Source organism: Felis catus, chromosome E2 (genome assembly GCF_018350175.1).
Source record: "Felis catus isolate Fca126 chromosome E2, F.catus_Fca126_mat1.0, whole genome shotgun sequence".
Taxonomy (NCBI): Eukaryota; Metazoa; Chordata; class Mammalia; order Carnivora; family Felidae; genus Felis; species Felis catus.
The window spans coordinates 44877734-44903703 of record NC_058382.1 but is presented as its reverse complement, the minus strand read 5'-3'; the positions used below and the strand labels follow the sequence as shown (position 1 = coordinate 44903703).

The 25970-nt window shown below is 38.2% G+C and overlaps 1 protein-coding gene across 13 annotated transcripts in view; it reads right to left on the bottom strand.

The window, feature by feature from the left end:
- Nucleotides 1-594: 594 nt before the first annotated feature.
- Nucleotides 595-25970, bottom strand: part of NFAT5 (nuclear factor of activated T cells 5) — a 118008-nt gene continuing 92632 nt past the window's right edge. For 9 of the 13 annotated variants that reach the window (XM_023245636.2, XM_045046664.1, XM_045046670.1 and 6 more), the window contains 5 exons: nucleotides 22547-22630; nucleotides 13628-13773; nucleotides 10233-12732; nucleotides 9339-9582; nucleotides 595-8683 (listed from right to left, as the gene is read on the bottom strand). In XM_023245636.2, the coding sequence (XP_023101404.2) occupies nucleotides 9347-9582; nucleotides 10233-12732; nucleotides 13628-13773; nucleotides 22547-22630 (2966 nt within the window). In that variant the 3' untranslated portion in view covers nucleotides 595-8683; nucleotides 9339-9346. Of the gene's footprint in view, nucleotides 8684-9338; nucleotides 9609-10232; nucleotides 12733-13627; nucleotides 13774-22546; nucleotides 22631-25970 lie in introns of those variants that run through there. The other 4 variants (XM_045046663.1, XM_045046666.1, XM_045046673.1 and 1 more) reach the window with 2 other exon arrangements.

The window sequence follows — 25970 nt, the reverse complement described above, 5'->3', positions numbered from 1 at the left end:
AGAATCAACAGGCAAAGTCTATATGTGATAAGAAGATATAAGCATACTGTTGAAAGCAGGGCTTCTTAAGCTTCAGTTATTTATCGATCAAATTCATGATATCCATGTTCCATCTGTATTAGTATTTAATATTTGTCTTTAATGTCACTTACATTTCCCCACAGTCTAGTAGGTGGATATATGTTTTTCTAACACGCAAAGACATATATGTCTACTCACGTAACATTTTGAATACCACTAGTGATATGTTATATATACATTTTGGTAAACACCAACTGATATATGTGGAAATAACAGCCGAAAGAACAAAAAGAGAATGCCTCTGGGTGTGGGACTGAGGCTGAGGGCTGGGGAGATCTGGTTTTCAGCAAAAGCACCTTTATGCTACATGATTTGCTACCACACTGGATGCTACGACACTGCCTGGCAAAACAGGAGGCGCAAAGTAATTGCTCCAAATCCAACTATATTTCATACCTTTTCCTAATGATTTTATAATTTCAGCCATAGGCTCATGCTGCTCAACACTGACATTCACGGATATGAATTCATTCACAAAGTCTGAGGAAAAAACGACAGCTACTCACCGCAAAATGAAAACTTTCAATGTTTTATTTCTGACTGCAGCTGTTTACAGAAATATAGTTGCGAGTATACAAATGTTCCAATAGAAGCAAAATATCTTTTTAATATTTAACAAGTTATCACAGATAGCTAAAAACATAGATGCAAATGAAATTCCCCCAGAGAACAAACTGAAAATATCTGGTGTCAGTGCTCTGAAATCTCAACTATGAAAGCCATATACACAAAAATGTAATCCTTAATTCATTGCAGGACAATGGAAGAAGGCAGTTCAGTGGTTGATCAGTGTGCTCAAGCAAATAAAATTAAATTAAAAAAATTTCATGGCAGAATGGTAGCTAAACCACTTGAGAATGGGTTAATGAAATACGTGCAGTATGTTAAATTAAAAGACTAATAAAAGAAGTGAATAAAACTCAGTAAAATTGTCCAAAAAGAGTAGCAACTACTTGGAGCTTATCAATTAGAAGGAAACAAGGCCAGCAGATACATTCATTAGCTCAAAAGAAATTAACTCAATGTCACTGGAATCAGTTTGTAGCTACTAAAGTCATAAACCCTTCAGTGCAGGACAGTTCTTCATTGGACTCATTAGTTTGATTCCAAAGCCACCCTCAAACATCTGAGACGGTGTGTGTGTATGTATATGTGTGTGCGTGTTGTCCTGAGGTTCATTAGGTAAAATAATAAGCAAACTCTATAAACTATTTCACACCAAATTTCTTCTGGGGAAGAAAAAGAACAGGGATAATATGGCTAAACATGGGGCTTCTAAAAGAGACACTACAAGTTGGAGTCAAATAGAACCATGATAGAATTCTTTGGGCACAGGAATACATTATGCAATCAACTGGGGAAGAGGGGAAAGGGAACACGAAAGGAGGAATGTACCTAGAGCATCTCCCCACAGTTTGCCTAAGTGTTGCCAGCACCAAGGTTTGTAGAGTAAGCCACTTACACTTCCACTGCTAGTGTTAAGCAAAGACAGCAGTGGTGATTTTTATAAAGTGAATATACAATTATTTTTAATTTGAGTGTCCTTTTTTCTTCCATGAGTTAATTAATTGGTGATTTGTAAACAGTGGAAGGAAGATTACAGCAATTATGGAGGTACTAAATTACACACGAAATTAAAATGAACAAATAAATCTACTTATCTTGTTAGTTTATATTTACCATGAGGCATATAATTGGGAAGGGAGAAATGCCCAGATTAATAATGCACTGTCTTGTCCAATATTTATTTTAGTAAATAATGCGTGTCTGAAGCGTAAGTTCCAAGGATAGCTATATCTCTACTGCATCAGTTCTCATACAAACCAAGCTACTTTTAAATAAGTTTTATTGATTTAAAAAAGAAATTAAATAAGGTGCTATGTTGACCTGGCCAGCCATCTTATTTAATATCTCAGATACAAATACAAATACAAGGAATGATGTTCCGAGAGTTGGTCTAGCCAGACCAAAATTGTGGTCTGCTGGTAAAGTAAGAGGCAATGAAAAGAAAGCTTGTGTTATCACTGCCCACAAGGTACCCATTTTATGGATAAACAGGAGACTGTAGCACCCGTCAATTGTTTTAGCTACTTAAATGTCATAACAATTGAAAGAAATATAGAAGATTGCACCTATATATTTAAATCAGTCATTTAATGTAAACTTTTTAGTAAATGGTAGGAAAATGCCAAACTAAGTTAACTGAATTATCAATAACTAGACTAAGTGTATATGTATATAAAATATACTATATTTCTATAGGCAGTACTAAGAATAACTTACCATTGCCAATAAATGATTACGGATAACCAGGTTAAGCTGAATTTACATAAAGAACAATATATAACTATTTGTATGAGTAGGGGGAAAAACCTTTCTAGATCTTACTGTATACCATTTACACCAGTGGTTTTCACGCTTGAGCATACATCAGAATTACCTGGAGGGCTTGTTAAAACACAGATTGCTAGGCCCCATTCCAAAGTTTCTGATTCAGTATGTCTATGACAGGGCTCCAGAATGTGCATTTCTACCTAGTTCCCAAGTGATACTGATGCTGGCTGGTGGGCTGAGGACCATATTTTGAAAACCACTGGTTACACACTATATGTAAAAAAAACTATACACTACAATGTTCTCACAGACAAAACACAAAATACTGGAAGAGGGCTGATTTTAATTAAGTCTTAAACATATACATTAGCAAGCTGAACATTAATATTTCTAAAATGGTTTGCTGAAGTGTAATCATTTCTCCACATAGTCAATTACATTTCAAAGTCTTAAGTCCTACGATACAGTCATTTTAGAAAATATTCACAGAACACTTACACCAAGCTGACTATCCAAAATAAAAAGGGATACAAATAGTTAAGATGTATTCATTAAGAAGGAATCATCACTATACAGCATTCTTGACTTCTTTGGAATGATTAAAGTGCATAATATCATTAGGGTATTAAGAATATTGCATAAAAGCCTGCAGTTTTCAGTGCCACTAAGTCAAAGAAATACCCAGGGGGGAAAGAAGCTCTATCCCAAAGCTACCGCTGTGATGCCCTCTCTTTTAGCACCACCACTGCAGCCAGGAGCCAGGACAGAGGCAAAATAACAAAACCAGAGGGACAGTCAATCCAACTGTGTCTTGTTGAAAGGAATTATTACCTTTGTTCTAGAGGGATTCCAATATAACTTCTTCATTTTCTTTGACACTATTTTTCAGAGATTACAAAGGTTCTGATAGGCAAGAAGTGCACTACGACGAATTCCATGGCGTTGTCTAGTTAGAAAAATGGACTTTACCAGGTTTTATCTAAATTTTGTGTCAGTGATTTATTTTTATCTAAGACGAGAGAAGATGATTTAAATACTTCCTTCCTGAAATTTAACTACAAACATTTGTGTGCATGGAGTCTCACAGACAATAAAATTTTCATTAGCATTCAGATAAGACCTATCATTAGTTGGTCGAGATGAAGTCAAATTTAGATAATTTATATAAAGCCTCAACACTGTAACTCTAATGTTTATTTTTCAGAGACAGAGTGCGAGCAGGGGAGGGACAGAGAGAGAGAGAGGGGAGTCACAGAATCCGAAGCAGGCTTCAGGCTCTGAGCTGTCAGCACAGAGCCCGATGGAGGGCTTGGATCTTATGAACTGTGAGATCATGATCTGAGCCACAGTTGGCGCTTAAGTGACTGGGCCACCCAGGCACCCCTAATTCTATAATCTATTACTTACCCTCCCCCAAAGGAACAATTCTAGCAATGTATCTCTCTGTTACTCTTATGCCAAAGGGAGAGACTTATGAAGCTGTTTTCTCTGGTGTTAGAAAAATGGAGAAAAGAATGCTAAATGAAATAATTGAAAGATGGGGCCTACTGAAATAATTTATTTGTTTTTGGCAATAGTGAAAAATGAAATTACAAGAAAGGGGCACTATTATGGTAGAAAGGCACTTTTCCATATGCATTTAGTCTAGATATAAAATATTAATTAAAAATTTTTTTTCTGAGATAGTGGAGTAAAAATAGAATTTTATTAATGAATGAGGCTAGAATGGCATGAAAATAAATGGGAATTAAAGAATTAGAGTACTGAGGCAATTCACAAATGATACTATAGGAATTACTCTGATATTTACTGCATTGTGAACATTATGTCCACGATTTAGCTCTAGTGACACAAATAAGCGGAGCAGAAAACCTCTTTTTAATATGGATATACCTAACTTAGTAGGGAATGTGCTCTGAGTTTTTTTCCTAATAGAGCTGCTGAACTATACGGTCTTTGTCTTCATGGAGTCCCTCCAAATAAGTAAGGTGTGCAGACAGAACATGGCTGTACAGGTTAGGGATGAAGCCTGTGGTCATAACTTTTTTGTCAAAAAAGTTTTTTGAAACTCTTTGAAACTAAAGCTAACAGACCTCATCAAGTTTTCAATTAATTAGAAAAAAAATTAATAAATCTTAGAACAGAAATTTTCATCAGAATGATGAATAATTCTCAAATTACTCCTAGTGAGTATTTATAAGTCACGTTTAATTCGAGACTTTGATTATTAAAGCATTTAATTCTGGTCTTTAATTATTGATCTGTCTAAACAGATTTCACTCTTCTAAAACAAGTGTCCAAAACAGTTTAGATGGCCAAAAAGAATTATTACTTTAGTTCTAGGGGGACTCAGATAGAACTTTTTTCTCATTTGCTTTGACATTATTTTTCCTAGGCAGATTAACTGAGGTTCTGATGGATAAGAAATGCACTATAATGAAATTCTCAACTACAGCATAGACAAAATTACCACAAAAAGAAAGGAAGAAAGGGGGGGGGGTCCCTCATTAATTCTGCTTTTTATAATAAATAAAGCCCTTTAAAAACCTGTTCGAGAGAGTCTGGCAAAAACTGATTTGCACTGGCTGCTCTAATTACAAAGGTAACATGATAAAGCTCTGAGGCAAATATGATTTCTAGTTGTCTTCTCCCCTGTTGGTGTGGATATATCATGGAATGACAATAAGGAATAACACACACATACACACACACACAGAAAGATAAGCTCCAAGCATTAAGGTGATTTGCTAAAAGCAAGAGCAACTGAATATAACAATATAAAGGACTAAAAAAAGGTTCAGAGTTTATTTAGGTCCTTCTGCCATAAATAAATTTAATAAATTGTTGCTTCCAAGGCCTTTGCTGGCTCATGGAGTCTCTCTCATAGATCACTATTATTTGTAACATTAATCTGGAAATTGTATTATTAGCACACGTATCAACCACTGACCACTGAGCTAACTCTTCAGTAAGAAGACAAATGTCTTTTGTAACCAAATAGTCAGAATGCTGTACTTAACAGTGACCTTTAGGGGTAGGGAACATTTAACGATGTTAAAAAAAATATCCATCATTATTGAATAAGAATGTGGTAGCATAGCACAGCCCTTGTATAAATAACCACAAAATTTATGAAAATAAAATTTGGGTTTTCTGCCTCCATCCAATCAAGCCACTACAGTTCAGGTGTATGTTCTGTTCTAAACTTAGACACTATAAAACAGAAAATTGGTCCCTGGTAACTTGGCATTGGCGATCAGCATTTTACGATGATAAGCCTCTTGCGAAACAACAGAACAGAAGTCAGCACACAAGCCAGTCTTCTTGCCACCACTTCATCCACAGAGCAGTGCTAAGAAACATTCTAGTTGAAACTTGGTGAGCAAATAGACTTCCTGAGTCTCCTGTGTAATCTCTTAGAAAAAAAGTCAGAAAACTCAGAAATAAACTTACAGTATTTTATTTCTACTTCTTATTTTTATACCTGCTGGGTAAGCTCTTTTTACCTCTTTATACCTCTGCAGTTAGAGTTTTACATGTTAAAACTGAAGCACTGGATTGTGTGGCTGGTCCTTCTCATAACCTGAACTATATTGGGTAATTTTCCCTGATGCGGTGGGGAGAGATGATCTATTGAGGAAAATGCTTTTGGTTCAGAGAATCTATAAAGTAGCTCTGGATATTACAAGATGGGGAAAACGTTATTAAAATTACAAACATGGTTTGTGGTTTTTTTTAGTGTTATTATAAATAAAAGGCATAGAATACAGAAAGCCAATTAATAATAACAATAACAACAATAAAATATTAAATATATAGTGAGCAAAGACTGAATGGCTCATTCTCATGAAACACCATCTGACACAATTGCCTGATGGGTTTCCTTACTCTAACATTTTGCTGAGTGAAAGATCCAGCAAACACACAGTAAGCTGCCTTTAGCCCACTAATAACATCAAGGAACTGCCTGATGGAATGGCCACAGATGAACAGGTCATTTGTTTCAAAAGATACTTAAATACTCAATAAAGACATAACAAACCCCCCCTCACTGTTATCAGACGCCACGTTGTGGTAGAACATCAGACAAACTCACAAATTTACCACAAAAATGTGTGGCAAAAAAAGAATAGTTTATATATATGTATATATATAAATTTCTATATTTATGCCAATGTACTCACTCAGTACAAATAGCAAAATAGTATACCATTTCCTAAATACAAAATATAGCTTTCCAAAAAAATGAAACACACATTAGATATAAACCATCCAAAACTTGAACGATTGAAAACTGTATTCAAAAGTAAATGACCCAGAGTAGGTCTCTTTCTGAAAAGTTCCCTTCATATCGGCAAGAAGCCTGTACTACTGAAAACGTAATTCAATGCCTCTCAATCAGAGAGAGAAAGAAAGAAAGGGTCAGGGTGGAGGGAAGAATATATAAGAACAAAGAGAAAAAACAAATTAGGAGAAGAGCACATTCAAAGAACTAAGGAGGACCACAAAAAGGGGGAAAAAAATCTGGCTGTATAAACAAAACCAACACCACAATTCCACAAAGTTCAACTAAATGTATAGGATAGAAAACAAATTAAAAAAAAAAAAAACACAACAGAAAAGTAGCCTTCAACAAATAATTAACAGGCTATTTTTTTTGTACACTTAATAAAAATAAATGAAACAGACATGAATACCAAAACATCTTATCTACATATAGAAGCCACACACAATTTGGCCTTAAACTGTATAAACAGCTTTCTACATGCCAAAAGGAAAACGAGACGTAAGCACGTGCCCAAACGACAGGTTGTCGTGAGAAGCAGGCATCCCGTGGGTGGCAAGAACACCCAAAACTGTGTAACTAATGCTACAACTGCAACTGCAAATTCTGGAGTGTGTAATTTTGCTCTCTAGAGACGTAACACAAGTTAATTCTTCATTTTAAGTCAATGATATGACCCTGTAAAGCCTAAGGCTTGTGGGAACCATCAGATAAGTGACCACTTCAAACTGTAAAGCACTGAGGTGACAAGTGAATTACACTCACTGCAGTTTAGGGAGAAGTGATGTTTCAAGAAATTTTAGTTTGCTTTTTTTTTTTTTTTTTTAAATTAAAATGTACACTGTTTCCTATTAGAGGGAAAAATTTGAAGACTTCAGGACAGCACCGTTCATGGGGAAAAAAATGCATTGTTTCTTGTTTCTCAGGAATCAGCTCCCCTCACTCCTAAAAGAGTGGCCCCCCCACCCTGCCTGTGCTGCAGGAGTTGCTGGGTTACCCCAGACCAAAGCGGCCTTTCCCTTTAAGTTGCTACAGGGTCACAAAGCTCGTAGTATATTACTAATTGTCTAAAATAAAGTGAAGAAGAGGGGGAGAATAATAAAAATGAACATAAAAAGGGAACACCGGTCCAAGACGGGGATAAGAAGAAAACAGACTGAAGTTGCTCTGTCAGTTTAAACTGCTATAGGAGGATATCAGAACACAATTTACCATGTATTAACCCCTTCATTTTTTTGATAGAGCAAGATAATTATTCTTCTCTGCACAGGTATGGCTAAAACCCTTAATAGAAACACAGAGAATGAACAACTCTCTGGAAAATAAAATCAATAGCATTTCAGCTGTTCCTAGATTGTGTGTTGTCTGCCTTTGTAATAAAGAGGCCTCTTATCTGTGTAGAGCTCTTACTACAGTTAACTTGTCAGAATGTTACCCCTTCAGTTTCTCCATAAAAACTGAAAAAAGATTCCTTCATTTTGGCCAATAGCTGTGCTTTTTATATTGGAAAACCACAGCCTTACTTTTAGTTACCATTTGAACTTTCCTTTTTCAAAAGCCATTACTTGACTAAAACAATGCAGGTAAGAAAATATGAATGAAGAACAAAAGTAAACATGACAATATGAATTATTTTCTAATAGCAATAATAACTGAGCAGTCCAGCTTTTGAATTTGAACTATACTTTCAAAGAAATAGCGCCTAGGAAAATAGCAACAATTAATTCTGTCAGCTGGAAACTCAAATAGATTCTCAGTCATCACTGTTATTAGGAATATAAAATATTAAGATGTTAACAACGGTGGCTAATCACTGCAACAGGCAGCACAGGTGTGCTTTTTTGCAGTAAGAGTAAAATCTATCCATTTACTCAATCACAGTTTTTCATACTTTGTTTTGTTTTTAAAGTAACAGTTCAAAAATCCTCATGGAATCACATGATCTCAGGACATCTTGGAATCAGAATTTTCTTCATGGAATTTCTAAAAAAGAAGAAGAAGTTGAATATAACTCACTAAGGAGGGAACAAAATTATAAATTTCCTGTTACCCTGAAAGATTCCAAAGTATATTACAATACTATAAATGATACTGCATCATATTTATACTTCCACACACTTTCCTGACTCAGTATTTATTTCTTGAGGAAGGGAGAAATAAGACTTAATTATATCCAATCAATAGTACATTGATCAGATGTTCTGTCATTCCGTGGTGAAGAAACTTAGAACCAAAAGGATTGCCTAGCATCAATACTAACACCACAAGCTATCATCCAGAATAATTTATTCAGATTTAAAAAGTATCATCTTACATTTTATTTTGAGAGAGAGAGAGAGAGAGAGAGAGAGAGAGAGAGAGAAGCAGAGAGAGAGAGAAGAGGGAATCTCAAGCAGGTCCCACTCTGTCAGCACAGAGCCTGATGTGGGGCTCGATCTCACAAGCCCGTGAGATCATGACCCGAGCTAAAATCAAGAGATGGACCACCCAAGTGTCCCTAAAAATACCATCTTGTGAGAAAGCCGTATTTCAAAAGAGTAGGGTCTAAAAAGTGTTATTACTTAAACCTAAATCTGATAAGAATAATAAAATTTATTGATGCTTTTCAATAAAAAAGAAACCAAAATGCAATACTTACTTATCCAGTTAAAAGGTGCCAGTCAAGTTGTTCCCTTGGTTTTGCAATGAAACAAGCAAATCAATCTTTTCAATGTTCTGGTTGGTGTTTATAGAGGACGTTAGTGAAGAACTCTCTGGCATTTGCTGAGAAAGAAGTGTTGTCACAGGTGGCTGGCCCTCATTCTGTGGTTGGCCTGGCTGACTTATGGCCATCAACTGATCTGGCAATGTAGCTGGTCCAGAAGTTAAAAGCTGACTACAGTCTGCAGAAATATTTAAAATAGAGAAGCTACTTGATTAGTTACTTTCTGTTAAGGTTCATAAGAAGATATTTATTAGTTGTTGGGGGAAATTCACTATTGTGTTTACTCAATATAGAACTAGAAGTGAGGCAACTGATAGCCCTCCAAAACGGTTTTCACCGAACAGTACTGGAATTCATCCCAGGTTTACTCAAAGCAGTAGAAAAATACAACTTTGCTTAGTTAGCATCATAAGTAAGTCCTACATGCTTTCCTTGGTATGTAAACATTAACGATGGGTTAACCTCCTTGGAAACTACTTACTTTAATTGGCAGAGATATTTTCTGTCACTCTTACTTCATTTTCCTTTCAAGTTTACAGCTTAAAATGGTAAACACATTCATTTATATTCATTACCACATTTAGTCCTCCCAATATCCTTTTCAAGTATATAATTATTACCACCATTTAGATGTGGAAATTGAAGCTTCTGCAGGTCAAACAACTTCTCTAAGATCTCACAGTATGTAAGTGGTATGGCTGGGATTGAACTCAGTTCTAACTACAATCTGTGTTCTTAAAACCACTGTGTTTTGCTTCCTTTTAATAAGAGTAAGAATTTGACCATCTCAGCCACTAACATTTAAGAAATAAAATTAGAGTTTCTTACTATTTTGAATGCCAAATAAGAACATTCCTGAAGTCTGTTGAGATGAGCCAGGAGAATTCTGTAGTTGGTTCATTGTGCCTCCAGTAGTGTTGTGAAATAAAGTAGCCTGTGGTTGAGGTGAAGATGTGGCTCCTTGGATTCCAGGCATGTTGTTCTGAGGGGAATAAAGAGGAGACTGCTGCATGTCTTGTTGGTTCATACTGGTCTGCAAAGCAGACATGGATGCTGGAGAGAGGAACAGTGTTACTTGCTGCTCTTGAGAACTGGGTGACCCTTGGACTAACTGAATCTGAGGAGAGCTATGGAACAAGGAAGTCTGTGGCGACTCAGACTGGGTAGGACCTGGGTTCTGAAGAGAGGAAACTGTAGGCTGGTTCTGAAATTGCATGGGCTGCTGCTCTTGGTTCATGGGGGCCATATTATTTTGTTGGTGAAAGATGGACTGATTCTGTTGCTCCTGGTTAGCCAGCGCGTTTGGACTTGGGTTGAATATCATGTTTGGCGGTGGCTGCTTCTGAGATGCCATTGTAGCCATGGTGTTCTGATTACTGAATAAAATGCTCTGCTGTTGTTGTTGTTGCTGCTGCTGCTGCTGCTGCTGTTGCTGCTGCTGCTGTTCCTGGGATGGAGAGTTACTCTGGATAGCAACCATTGAGTGCTGTGACTGGAAAATTGTTCCTTGTTGGTTTTGAGGCATTGGATTTGGAGGAAGGGAGCCCAGGGACACCTGAGGCTGAAATATACCTTGCTGGGAGGGTTGGGCCTGTTCCTGGGAAAGCATAGGGGTCTGGATGTGTGATATTGGAGCCTGCTGTTGAAAAGCAGCTTGCTGCTCAGTGTTAGATGTGGACTGAAGCGGAGAAATTGAGTTCTGAGCTGCAAAAAATGAAATCTGTTCTTCTTGGGCTACGGTGTTACTCTGAAGATTATTCATTGGACTCTGGGAAAGAAATATGTTGGCTGACTGCTGGTCTTGAGGAACAGAAGAGCCCTGTAGCACAGCCATGGTACTTTGCGAGTGAAACATCGGAGGCTGCATTTGTTCCGAGGACGTTGTAGAAGTCTGACTGTGAACAATAGGACTTGGGCTATGAAAAATAGAACCTTGAGTTTCCTGGGAAAGGTTCTGAGCATCAGCAATAGGATTTTGGGGATGAAAAAGTGGAGCCTGTGAATGAGAAGACTGCTGCAAAAAATTCCCAGATTGGAGGGACATCATCTCATTACTTTGTTGGAATAAACCATTACCTTGTTGCTGAGTACCATTATTCTGAACACCCATCATACTTTTCGTAGATGAGAAAAGGTTTACTTGAGGTTGACTGTCCCCACTATGTTGCATTTGGACCATGGTCTGAAAGACACTGTTCTGAATCTGCTTGGCTTGTGCTCCAGTCTCTTCTCCATCTCCTGAACTTGATGTCTGAAACATGGTAGTGCCAGGGGTGGCAACCTGCTGCGTGGTGGTTGTAGTAGTTTCATTTCCAGAAACTGCAGGGGGAGAAGAGAACAATTCGCACTGCATTTGCATGTCTTCGTTGGTAGATAATGCGCTCATCATGTGAGAGGTCTGCTGGTAAACTGGAGATTGCTGAAGGTTTCCATTTGCTGAAGCCGGTGAAGGAAATAACTCCGACTGAATCTGGGCAGCTGCCTGACAGATACTCTGTTGCATCTCCATCACCATTGCAGCCGATGATTCCATCACTTGCTGCTGCTGTTGTTGCTGTTGCTGATTGGATAATGTGTTTTCGCTCTGTGGGTGAACACTTTCGGCTCTTCCAGCTATTAAATTATCTGGTCTAGTATGGACTGTTGGCTCTGTTGAGGAGAACATTCCAGGGCTTACGCTGTTTTGAATTTGACTGACTTGTTGAAAAATGTCTGCGCTAAGCTGTTCTTGAACATTCTCATTACCATCTGGAGCAGAAAACAAAACTGAAGATAACTGTTGTTGTGCCTCTAAAACTTGCTGGACCAAGTCAACATTTCCACTGCTGCCACTAGCAGTACTGCCCGTAAAACTTCCGGCTTGCAAATGCTGAATCGTATTCTGTAGCTGACTCACGCTGTTTGGGGATGGGAAAATATTTGATGACATCTGCTGCTGTAAAGTCTGTGCTTGTTCTTGTAGTGGTGACTGCTGCTGTTGCTGGGATGACTCAGTCAGGTGTGACAAATTAACCACTGTGCCATCAGATTGTAATACTTCTCTGGACTGAGTGTCTCTTGTCTGAAATGGTGTAGCCGGCTGCAGTAGTGCATCACTGTTGGGCAGCTGACTAGGAGCAGAAACTGCTGGAAAGGTACCAGGCTGTGAAATGTCCTGTGTCTGGATAGTTGTCAGGGTGTCTGGGTTGTAGGTCTTGGGCTGAATCTGCTGCTGCTTTTCATTTTCAGAAGGTAAGTGGGAAGATGATGATGATGAAAAAGACCCATTTCCTGCTATGTTAGAGATATTTTCTAATGTTTGTTGAGTTGATCCAACTGTCTTTGTAGTCTAAAAAATAAAAATCCCCAAATAATATGTGTATATAAACATTAAATTAGCTCATATGACACTTCAAAAATTATTATTCTAAAAACACACATATATATGCAGGACCAATTTCTACTCTACATTATTCTGTTGGAAAACAGGTGCAAGATTGATTCTCAGGGATACCATGACATCTGACTGTCATCAGGATATCTTTTTTTCTTAAGTTTATTTATTTATTTTGAGAGAGAGCAAGTACGTGAGCAGAGGAGGGCCAGAGAGAGAATCCCGCTGTCAGTGCAGAGCCTGATGCATGACTCGAACCCATGAACTATGAGATCATGACCTGAAACGAAATCAAGAGGGGTGCTCAACCAACTGAGCCACTCAGGTGCCCCTCTTCTTAACAAATGTTGTAAGTGAAGACAGCCAAACAAAAAACTAGAATAATCAGTTACTGATATGCTTAGGACAGGAAGAACACATTAATAGTAAATTTTAAAGTATCTCCATTTTGTGGATCATTGGTAGAATTATAGGGGGGAAAGTTATAAGTGAGAAAGGGAAAGAGAGTTATAGAAAAAGACTGGGGGAAAAAAAGGAAATAAAAAACATCTCCAATTCTGAAAATACTAAACTTATACTGTCATCAATGCCTTACATCCCACAGGTACAGCTAACATTAATTCCTTCCTTACCAAAAATATATTAGAAGTCACTTTGCAGACTATTTTATTGGTTGGTAAAAGTATTCACTCTGAAAAGCAAAACTCATTAACTGCAACCAAAGAGAAACACATGTGAAAGAAACAGGAAAAGTAAAAAGCATAAACATGGGGAAAGGTAATCAAACTATTAAAAATATAGCAATTTTTATAACAGATTAAGATGTAGAGCACTTATCAATGCAGCTTACCTTAAAAATAGGGGAAGATCTTTTTTCTGTTACTTCCATTGGAGTAACATCTTCACTCTTAATCATACTGCTTGATATGAGTGGAGTGATCAGAGCACTGGGAAGAATATTTACCTTATCTAAGTTACAACCAGTAGTTTTCATTGCTGTACACACACAAAAAAAAAGAAAGAAAGAAGGTTTAAAATCATCAGCTATTTCATTCTATAATATGTTGACTTAGTCATGATTTAAATGTCTTTTTTTTTTTTTTTAAGGGAGAGAGAGAAAGTGTGCAAGCAGGGGAGAGGGGAACGGGGTGGGGAGGAGAGAGATGGAGAGAGAGAGAGAGAGAGAGAGAGAGAGAGAGAGAGAAAATGAATCTTCAAAAAAAAAATTTTTTTTAATGTTTATTTCTGAGAGAGAGACGGAGCGTGAGCGGGGAGGGGCAAAGAGAGAAGGAGACACATAATATGAAGCAGGCTCCAGGCTCCGAGCTGTCAGCCCAGAGCCCGATCCGGGGCTCAAACTCCCGAACTGTGAGATCATGATCTGAGCCAAAGTCAGACACTCAACTGACTGAGCCACCCAGGCACCCGGAGAGAATGAATTTTAAACAGGTTTCACACTCAGCACCTATCACAGGGCTTGATCCCAAAACCCTGTGATCATGACCTGAGCTGAAATCAAGAGTCGGAAGCTCAAGTGACTGAGCCACCTGGGCGCCCCTAAATGTCTGTTTTTTGATGCTATGCTGGTAGCATGAAATATAAAACTGGTGTATCAAAATGTGTCCTCCCTTTTTTGAAGCAGTAGTGGCTTGAGGCCTCCTGATATGAGCCAGGTTAGATAACAACAAGCTTAAGCAGTTCAGTTATCGAGCTATACGCCTCAGGGCCCTTTCGAGGTACTACGAATTGCACTAATCAACATAGCCACAGTAAGTTGTAGGATACAGCTTAGAAATCTCCAGGTAAAAGCTACTCAATCACAACTCTCCTCTTAGCATATGGCTACCCAGCAGCATAAAATCAAAACTTCGTAAGGGCCATAGGATTGTTGGAACATTTCTCTCAACAAAACTCAAGTGTTTCATTAGCATATACCACCAAGTAACCAGACAGACTTTGCTTTTCTATATTAATGTCTTAGAAAACGTGTATTTGCTAAGTTCTTTTAGACAGGACTTAAATTTTTTTCTTTTCAGAAATTTAAGAATTATTGTAGGTTTACCAATTAAATCTCCAAAGCAAAACCAGCAAGTATTTTCTACTTCCCTCTCCTTCATTCTGTAGGAATAGTTACAGATTTACACTACAGAGACATAATATATAGCAGATATTATGGCATTACCATTTGGCATATCTACTTTTCCTCCTTGATTCCTTTTCTTTCTTTTTTTATCTCAAGTCTGCACTACTGGCATTTAGTGGAGCCTACTGATACCACAAATGATAGTCCTCTGAACTGAACATCTAGCCAAATTCTGAATCTAAGTGTTTACCACTACTTTGAAACCCTGTGGAGACACATACAAATTCCCCAGAAGGCATAGCTGTTAAACTCCTTAGTTTGATACTGAGAAGAAATACCAGCTACAAAGAGGATTTTAAAGTGGCATATGGTATATGACCAGGATGGCTATCTTTGTAAATATTTTGATTTACAAATATCTGAAATTTTCTTGTCTTACTTCAGCTGGTCTCACAGTTAATTGGCTAGAAACAACTCTTGTGGAAATAGATTATATTGAGGGAGAGGAAAGTGCTCATTTAATTTTTGATATTCTACATTTTATTACTCTGAGAAATGGATCATTTACTCATGAATTCTCAGGCCTATTTTCACCTAGATTCTAACAATACCAATACAATTCAATTCATAATCCAATTTTGACTGAGACAAAACTAAAGATCATGCACAAGGCAGGCATTTAAAAGTATTCTAGGCCCATCTCGGGGCGCCTGGGTGGCTCAGTCGGTTAAGCGTTGGACTCCGGCTCAAGTCGTGATCTTGCAGTCCGTGAGTTTGAGACCTGCGTCGGGCTCTGTGCTGACAGCTCAGAGCCTGGAGCCTGTTTCAGATTCTGTGTCTCCCTCTCTCTGACCCTCCCCCATTCATGCTCTGTCTCCCTCTGTCTCAAAAATAAATAAAGGTTAAAAAAAAAAAAAAAAAAGGTATTCTAGGCCCATCTGAAAGGACAGTTTGAAAGACCACTGGTAATGTCCTAAGTTGATCCTATAATGTTCAACTATCCTTTTTTTTTTTTTTTTTTTGGATGTTTATTTACTTTTGAGAGAGAGAGAAAGAGAGTGAGGAAGGGGCAGAGAAAGAGGGGTATGAGGATCTGAAGCAGGCTCCATGCTGACAGCAAAGAGCCTGATGCGGGGCTCAAACCTGCGAACCAAGAGATCATGACCTGAGCTGAAGTTGGATGCTTAACCGAATGAGTCACCCAGACGCCCCTTCAACTGCTGTATCTGCTTTTTAGTTCTAGTAGAATATGAGTGTCATGAAGGCAGATTTTGTTGTTGTTGCGTGGTACATAGTAGGTAACCAATAAACATTTGCTGAATTAATGAAGCAATGAATAATCTTACTTTACTTTTGTCATAGTTTAGTTTGTTGTGGACTGTTTGGTTAATGATACAGTGTAATGTTGCATATTTTCATTATAATATTTCTGGCCTAAAAAGTTTAACATCTCAAGACAAATTTATATTACAATTCAATTAGAAACTATATAAAAATTCACTGACAAGTAAATGCATCACCTACAGTTAAATCGATCTGTACATTTTTGCCCAAATTTATTTAGAGAGTAATTCTTTTTTAAAAAATGTTATTTTGAGACACACACACACACACACACACACATACATACAAGTGAGGGAGGAAAGAGAGTGAGGGAGTGAGGGGGGTAGGGAGAGAGAGAGAGAGAGAGAAAGAGAGAGAGAGAATCCCAAGCAGGCTCTGTGTTGAGTGTGGAGCCTGACTCAGGGCTTGATCTCACAACCCTGATATCGTGACCTGAGTCAAAATCAAGAGTTGGATGCTTAACCAACTGAGCCACCCAGGAACCTCTGGAGAATAATTCTTATTATCAGAGTTCTCCCCCCCCCCCCCCCGCCCCCTTTTGGAAAGTGAGAATGGGTGGAATAAGTTGAGCAAGAGTCTTTAACTCCTCTAAGGAGACTACTGATAGGCAGGTCTATTGGTATAGACAAACAAGAAAAGGACAATTTGTCTAATGTCCACCCAAAGATACAAATCTTTCTATAGCCACAGGCACGAAGTCTTTCTATGGCCAATAACCATTTAGTTTTCTGACACTTATTCTGGTCTGCTTTTTGTTTTAGCTATGTATGAACTACAGCTAGAATCTTGCTGGTGCTACTCACAAGAATGGAAGGTGCTTCCCTGAGCTCCCTGGTGTAGGTGGTGAGGGATGCTGGATCTGCATAAAGGGAAAGAGTTCTCCTGGTATGCTCTCTGGTCTCCTGATACTAATGGGCTTCCCATTCTATCCCTGCTGGTGCTGCTGGAGATAGGGAAGCACTTATGTGGGCTACTTCTGCCACTGGTTGGAAGGTCAAAAACTTCAAGGTCAGGGTGGGTTCCCAGCCATTGGGTGAAAGTTTGGGACACCCTGGATCTGTTTCACTTTCTGCCATTGGACTGCCTTCTATTACTGGGTGGAAGATTAGGAGACACTTGGCCTGGGTCTTCCTCTGCTGTTGGGGGAAGGACAGGGAGACACAGGACCTGCTGATACCACCAATACAGGCAGCACAGGGCCTGTGTGCTATGGCCTGGTGTGGGGTAGGGGATGGGTTGGCTCCCTGGGTTCTGTTGTTCCCTCTTCTGCAGACCGACTGACCTGCTTCAGCTGGCTTATGTGAAGCCTGTGTTTTGGCCCTCCTCAGTTCTACTGTCTGGATATCTGGCCTACTGCTACTTGGCAGGTGTGGGGCATGGAGTGGGTTGACCATCTCAAGTTCTGCTGTTGCCACCACAAATGTGGGTGGGGGGGTTAGATGGTCCCCTAATTTTGCTAGTGGGTCAGCTGCTGCCACTAGGTATGAGTCATCCTACTAAGCCTCTACTAGGCTTGGCCTTTCCTGGTCTTTCAGAGCAGGCTATTCATACTTATTTGTTGATTTATTTTGTCTGTACCTGTTGCCAGTTTTGAGTCACAGACTTCTCTGGTGCCCAATTCAGATAAATGGTAGATATAAAGAAAACCCAGAAAACTCACTTAGGGGCAGTCTCCAAGTTCTGAGGTCCCTAGCCTGTCCACTTTCTTCTTTCTATTTTCAAAGTGTTTTTACAACTGTTCAATTATCTCCAACATAATTTGGTAGATTTAGAAGGGAGGAACAGGGAAAAGTGAGTCTATACTATCTATCGTATCCCAGAACCTGTAACTATATCTTAATGGACCAGTAAACAGTATTAAATGGGTTGAGAGATGTCACTCTACCTTTCTTTCCTACATTCTCATTATGTATTTATAATCCTTTACAAAGTTTCAGGCACTGTTCTGGGTTCCAATGATGATTAAGATGGATAAAGCCCAGGGCGCCTGGGTGGTTCAGTCAGTTAAGTGTCCCCCTCTTGATCTTGGCTCAGGTCATGATCTTGCAGTTAATGAACTGAGCCCCATGCTGGCCTCTGGGCTAATAGCATGGGGCCTGCCTGAGATTCTCCCTCTTTCCCTCTCATTCTGCCCCTTGTCTACTTGCATGCTCCGTTTCTCTCTCTCTCAAAAAAATAAACTTAAAAAAAAAAAAAAAGATGGATAAAGTCCTACTGCCTAGAAATTATATTTTGGTGAAAAAGGAAAAAAACATCAAACATGTAAAGTCTTTGTATTGCCTAAGGGTTAGGGGAGAACTCTTAAGCCAATTCAGAAAATCCATAAGAGAAGATAAACACATTTCATCATCCAAACATCAATTTGAATTTGTGAAGAATATGAGTATTGACAGTTTATGCCAAACAACTTTTTAAAAAAATGCTTTAATGTTTATTAATTTTTTGCGGGAGAGAGACAGAGTGTGAGCAGGGGAGGGGCAGAGAGAGAGGGAGACATAGAATCCAAAGTATGCTCCAGGCTCTGAGACTGACACAGGGCTCAAACTCATGAGATCATGGCCTGAGCCGAAGTCAGACACTTAACGGACTGAGCCATCTGGGGGCCCCTATGCCAAACAACTTTTAAACAGTCTTCTCTTCTATCCCTCCAGACAGTTGTTGAAACTCAGAACAATCTTTACTAAAAGTCTGTTGTCAGCAAGCAGCCTTTAGATCAAGTACAAATATGTTAGATTAAAACATAAATTAAGATTTAGAGGGGAAGAAATAATAGTTTTGGGGGAAATCTAAGTTGCAAGCTATGTCAGTTACTAGCTGTGTGACCTTGAGCAAATTACTTAACTTCTCTAAGCCTTGGTTTTATTCATCTGTAAAATGAGATTGACATATGTCTCCTCCAAGCTTCAAAACCTTTCCACATAGTTAAAACCAGTCAGAGAAAAGTATATGTTCTCAACGATTTTTCACACTCATCCAATTAACCACTGCTTACAGAGCTGAAACCATGAGGGAATGCACATCAATACAAGTTGATCCTCGAACAATGTGGGGGTTGAGGTACTGACACTGCCACACAGTTGAAAATCTGCACAGAACTTTTGACTGTGTCAAAACTGTATCAAAACTAATACATAATTAGTTTTGACTGTATCAAAACTAATGATAGCCTACAGTTGACCAGAAGTCTAACCCATAAAATAAACAGTTGATTAACATATTTTGTATGTTATATGTATTACATACTATATTCTTACAATAAAGTAAGCTAGAGAAAAGAAAGTGCTATTAAGAAAATCATAAGGAAAATAGATACACCGTATCTACTGAAAAAATCTCCATAAGTGTACCTGTGCAGTTCAAACCTGTGTTATTCGAGGCTCAACTATACTTTATCCCTGAATCCTAAACCTGCAGTAAAAGTCTTTGAGCGATCTATCTAGAGAATCTCCTCACATCTACCTGTACCTACAGATACAGAAAACTTTCTGGAAATATGCCCAAGAAACTGTTAACAGTAGTTTATGCTATATATTTTGTCTTACTTAATTTGTATTGTTTTTGTGTAAAGGATATAGACACAGTGCACTTATCTTCTTTACTCTCCACCCACTCTCGCCTGAGCCCTCTCCAAGGAATTAGAAATTTCCTTTAGAGCAAAAGCTTTCAAAAACTATCATATTTAGGTTATCAAGTTCTAAATCTTGTTTTTTATTTTTTTTAAGTTTATTTATTTATGTTTTGAAAGAGAGAGAGAGAGAACAGGTGAGTGAGCAGGGAAGGGGCAGACAGACAGGGAGAGACAGAATCCCAAGCAGGCTGTGCACTGTCAGCACAGAGGCTCACACGGGACTTGAACCCAAGAACTACAAGATAATGACCTGAGCCAAAATCAAGTCAGACATCTAATCGATTTAGCCACCCAGGCGCCCCAAGTTCTATATCTTATTGTAATTGATGTCTATTTAAGTCACTTGGAAGATTCCTGCCAGCACACAAGTTTAAAAGTCATTTATAATGCTCAGTCTTCATTAAACGATACCTAATTAAATCTCTCAGATGGCACTGTGGTATTATACTAAAGCTCTGATTTCAAGCAATCATAAAAATAAGACATATGTCAAAAAAAAATTCCTGGTTCTGAAAGCTACTATTTTTAAAATTGATCACGAATCTCCAAATAATGATATTCTATTTAAAATGACAAGTGAAAAAATTAAATTGATAAGTTTAGCATTCAATTTAATATTCTATCTTCAAAAAATTTTTACCATGATTTCACTTGTAACTGTTAAAATAAGGTCTGAATTGTGAAAAATTAATAGCATGTATCTGTGTGTTTGTTTCTAATCCTTTTTATTTATTTATTAAAAAAAATTTTTTTTTCAACGTTTATTTATTTTTGGGACAGAGAGAGACAGAGCATGAACGGGGGAGGGGCAGAGAGAGAGGGAGACACAGAATGGGAAACAGGCTCCAGGCTCTGAGCCATCAGCCCAGAGCCTGATGCGGGGCTCAAACTCCCGGACCGCGAGATCGTGACCTGGCTGAAGTCGGACGCTTAACCGACTGCGCCACCCAGGCGCCCCTCTAATCCTTTTTAAAAAAATGTTTATTTATTTTTGAGAGAGAGTGAGAGGGGGAGGTGCAGAGAGATAGAGGGATAGAGGATCAGAAGCCGGCTCTGTGTTGATAGCAGGCAGCCCGATGTAAGGCTCGTACTCACAAATCGTGAGGTCATGACCTGAGCTGAAGCCGGATGCTCAACCGACTGAGCCACTCAGGTGCTCCTGTGGTCTGTTTTTTGCCAACTTTGCCATCCATGCAGGGCTTGATCCCACGAACTGTGAGATCATGACCTGAGCCGAGATCAAGAGTTGGTTGCTTAACGGACTGAGCTACCCAGGCACCCCTCCTTTGTTAACACTAGCTAAGTGACCTTGGGCAAATTATTTAATTTCTCTGGAACCTTGGTTTACTCCTCTGTGAAATGAGAATAATAAATTACCTACCTCAGAGAGTTTGGAAATAGTGTCAGTAAAGAGCATGGCATTTTGCTGAGTACTTAATATACGTTCAATAAATGTTAGCTATTGTTAGCCATTATGCAGTTTTGTAAATCTTGTAGTTGAATCAGATAACCTTGACAGATTACTTACTGCTGCATTATTCCTCACTAACCTACTCTGAAAGAGTTCATGGTCAGAAATTAAAATGACAGGCATACTGAACATGCTATATGTATATGAATGCTGAATTTTACTGACAATATAAAAAAAAAAAACCCACTGTATTTGATTAAGTATTTTTAATTTTAAAATTTTATTTGATTTAACTCACATGAATTCCAAGGCAGAAAAGTGCAAATAAAGGCTAGAATTAGAAGAATAAATCAATGGCCATTATATAATTGACCTCTTCATATATAATGGCAAAAAAGCATCATCACTGAGTTGCATCATCTCTGACTTGTGTTAGAAGTCTATTAAGAAAAATATCTACTCGATTCTGGCTCCACCACCATGTGTCAGCCACCTGAGGTATTAAAGGTTGGGTCTGGAATAAAGCATGCAAGATGGGGGAATAAAAACTAGACAGACAGAAAGAAAAAAAAATCTATTCTACCACATTATAACATCTTGAAGATATCTTCATTGTCTCTTGGGATTGGCAAAGAGTGAATAAAGATGTCAGAAGAAAGAGTAACTAAAAAAACTTAAAAAAAATTTAATGTTTATTCATTTTTGAGAGACAGAGACAGAGCACGAGTGGGGAAGGAGCAGAGAGAGAGGGAGACACAGAATCTGAAGTAGGCTCCAGGCTCTGAGCTGTCAGCACAGAGCCCGATGCGGGACTCGAACTCACTGACTGTGAGATCGTGACCTGAGCTGAAGTCAGATGCCCAACCGACTGAGCCACCCAGGTGCCCCAAGAAAGTTTTAAAGATGTTAAAATTTTTCAAAATAGTTCAAATTTTGGTGTCTTCAGTTTCAAAATTCCAATGTCAAGTACTAATCTTGGTAGCAAGAAGCTTTATAAACTCTATTTTACATACATTACTGTATTTTATACTTTTAATATTTTTAACACTGAGGAACGAAAAACAAAACAAAAGTCTCCTCTACTCCAACATGTTTAAAAAAAGTTTGTTCATATGGTGACTTAAGGGAAATATCAAGTTGGGAAACAAGCATTCAGTGAAGTTAAACAAATATTTATTTTGGGATATGGAAGATACCCTGCTAAGTGTCCCAAGTATGTGAGAGAAAACCAAACAGTCAGATTTGCTAGAGAAAACATATAGGATAACCTATTTATAATTTTTGAAAAGAATCAACTTGGTACCTTTCATGGCCTCTTCAAAAGAGCAAGGTCTTGAAGGACTAGATATTTCTTTCTTCACATTTACATTCAAAGCACCAGCTGCTGCTATTAAAGCAAAACAAAACAAAAAGATTGATGTATTTATTTGAATTTGTACATAAAAAGATGTGTATCTTAAAATTCTTTCATCAGAATATTTCCCACAAGACATTATTAAATCATTTGTTTAGCAGAAAATCCAGGCAGAAAGGAGTTTTTAGAACCATCAATCTATGCTCTAAAATTCACCAACCGAGTGGGCAGCAGCACATGCTCACTTATCAAAACAAAAGCAACGGTAACTTGAAAAATCCTTCTTGTAACAGTATTCATATTAAGGATAACTGATGAGAAGACTGATATGAAACTTTTTAAACTGATCAAATATACTGTAGCACTAGCATAAAAAAAATTCACCATTCATCCACCTAAATGATTTGTTAAAAAAATATATCGATTGAGAAACATTAGTCAATTAATTGAACTAAATTTTTAAAAACCTGTAATGAACATAAAGAATCTAGAGGGGCGCCTGGGTGGCTTAGTCGGTTAAGCGTCCGACTTCAGCTCAGGTCACGATCTCACGGTCCGTGAGTTCGAGCCCCGCGTCGGGCTCTGGGCTGATGGCTCAGAGCCTAGAGCCTGTTTCCGATTCTGTGTCTCCCTCTCTCTCTGCCCCTCCCCCGTTCATGCTCTGTCTCTGTCTCAAAAATAAATAAATGTTAAAACAAAAATTAAAAAAAAAAAAAAAGAATCTAGAGCATTATGATTATTCCTTTTGTAAAGCCTTGGAAAAATCCCTTGTGCACTGTTAATGGTGAATTGCTCAACTATTATTACATGAAGTCATATCAACTATATCTACTATGGCAACCTAAAATTTTTTTTTTACGTTTATTTATTTTTGAGAGAGAGAGAGAGACAGAGTGCAAGCAGGGGCAGGGCAGAGAGACACAGGGAGACACAGAATCCGAAGCAGGCTCCAGGCTCCGAGCTGTCAGCACAGAGCCCGATGTGGGGTTCAAACTCACAACTGTGAGATCATGACCTGAACCGAAGTCAGACAGACACTCAATCAATTGAGTCACCCAGATGCCCTGGCAACTTTAAATTTAATGGGCCTAAGAACAGAGTTCAGTTCTGAAATGATAAAGTTGAATAAATTCCAGGATCTCACTTAAAATGATTATACAATAATTTTATTAAAAATTTTAATTTCTATATTTCTATGTATTTATTTTATATCCCCTAATTCATTTAGAATGGGAATTGAGTCACCTTATTTACAATTTATTTTTTTAAAGTTTATTTACCTATTTTGAGAGAGAAAGAGAAAGTGCAAAAACATGCAGGAGGGGCAGAGAGAGAATCCAAAGGAGGATGCACTGACAGTGCAAAGCCCAACGTGGGCTCGAACTCACAAACCATGAGAGCATGACCATGAGAGCATGACCTGAGTAGAAACCAAGAGTCAGTTGCTTAACTGACTGAGCCATCCAGGCACCCCACAATTTCTTATTTTTGACATGACAATGTGAAATGATATTTATAAAGATACTATAAAGAGCTAGTCAATTGTGGATAAAGAGACAAAATGTACACATCTAAGAATGAACTTAAATAATTTATTGTGCTACACAGAAGGTCCAACAAATGATATACAGGGAGTTGAATGGAAAAGAAATCCATAGACAGTTTTAATTATTTATTTTTAAAGATTTTGTTTTAATTTTTTAGTTTTTTAGATTTTATATTTTTAAGTAATCTCTACACCCAACATGGGGCTTGAACTCACAACCCTGAGATCAAGAGTTGCATGCTCTTCCAACAGTCAGCCAGGTGTCCCTCTAGACATTAAAAAAAATTTTTTTTAATGTTTATCTATTTTTGAGAGAGAGAGAGAGAGAGAGAGAGAGCGAGCAAGTGGTGGAGGGGGTGGAGAGAGAGAGGGAGACACAGAATCTGAAGTGGGCTCCAGGCTCTGAGCTGTCAGCACAGAGCCCAACGAGGGGCTTGAACTTACAAACTGGAAGACCATCATCTGAGCTGAAGTCCGATGTTTAACCGACTGAGTCACCCAGATGCCCCTACTTCTAGATAGTTTTAAAGCATAACATTAATTCTAACAATTACAGATTTTAAAGTAGAAAATAATCTTTGAAACCACTTTAAATTTCTACTTTTATTTATTTTTATTTTTTATTATTTAAATTTTAAGTAGGCTCCACACACAAGGTGGGGCTCAAACTCATAACCCCTGAGATCAAGAGTTGCATGCTCTACTGACCAAGCTGGCCAGGTATCCCTTAAATTTCTATTTTTATTTTTTTTAATTTTTATTTTATTTTATTTTGAGAGAGAGAGAGAGAGAGAGACAGACAGAACATGATCAGAGGAGGGGCAGAGAATCCCAAGCGGGCTCTGCACGGTCAGTGTGTAGCCTGATGTGGGGCTTGACCTCACGAACTATGAGATCATGACCTGAGCCAAAATCAAGAGTTAGATGCTTTACCGACTGGGCCACCCAGGTGCCTCTTAAATGTCTTCTTTTAAAATTAAGTTTTAGTCATTTCTTGTTAGAGTAACAAAATGATGAACAAATGTTATGTCCTTCATTTCATACAGAAATCACCACTGCTGGGTCACTACAAAATTAACCTAATGTGATTTATGTGTCGTAACAGACTGAAGTAAAAGCTTTGGTGACTAACTGGCAATAAAACAAAGGTTTTATGACCCTGCAAAGTATCTAAATGTTTGAGAACATGCACGTGCAATGCCCCTTTTTAGCAGTAATAGATTCAGAGGGCTTTAGAAGGGCTTGTGTCTGAAAGAGTGTGCAAAGCCAGTTTATGTTCACTTGAGCCCTTGTCCAATCCTACTTTTAGACCATGTACCAAGTACCCATAATATCCACTTTTTCTGCAAAACTATTCTAGACTATGTGTGGAGTCTTAGACCTACGGAATGGACAAAGCTTGGAAGCACTGGTTGGTGCATTAAGGTCCTCTAGGTATAGCATGGAGCTAGGAAAGGGAAAGGCGGTTGACAGGCTGGGTATTCTCTTTCCTCTTGTTGCCACATCCAGCTTGGAACTCCCAAGGCATTATGATAATCCTAAATCTGGCCTTCCAGGTTGATATGAAAGTATCTTGGTCGAATTAGGAGAATAGGATATATTTAATTAGCCAGTTTATTTATAACTTTTAAATATTTAGACAAATAGTATAATAGTCACCATTTCTACTCTGACTTGTGAATATTAGGGTAGGCCTAGTTTTTCCTCTTATAATTATACACCACTGAATATTCAAATATTTAACCACAGTCCTCAGATGAATCACAACAGCAACTGGATGATCATAATGAGGTAGTGCAAATTTTCTATAACCAAGCTTTCCTGAAA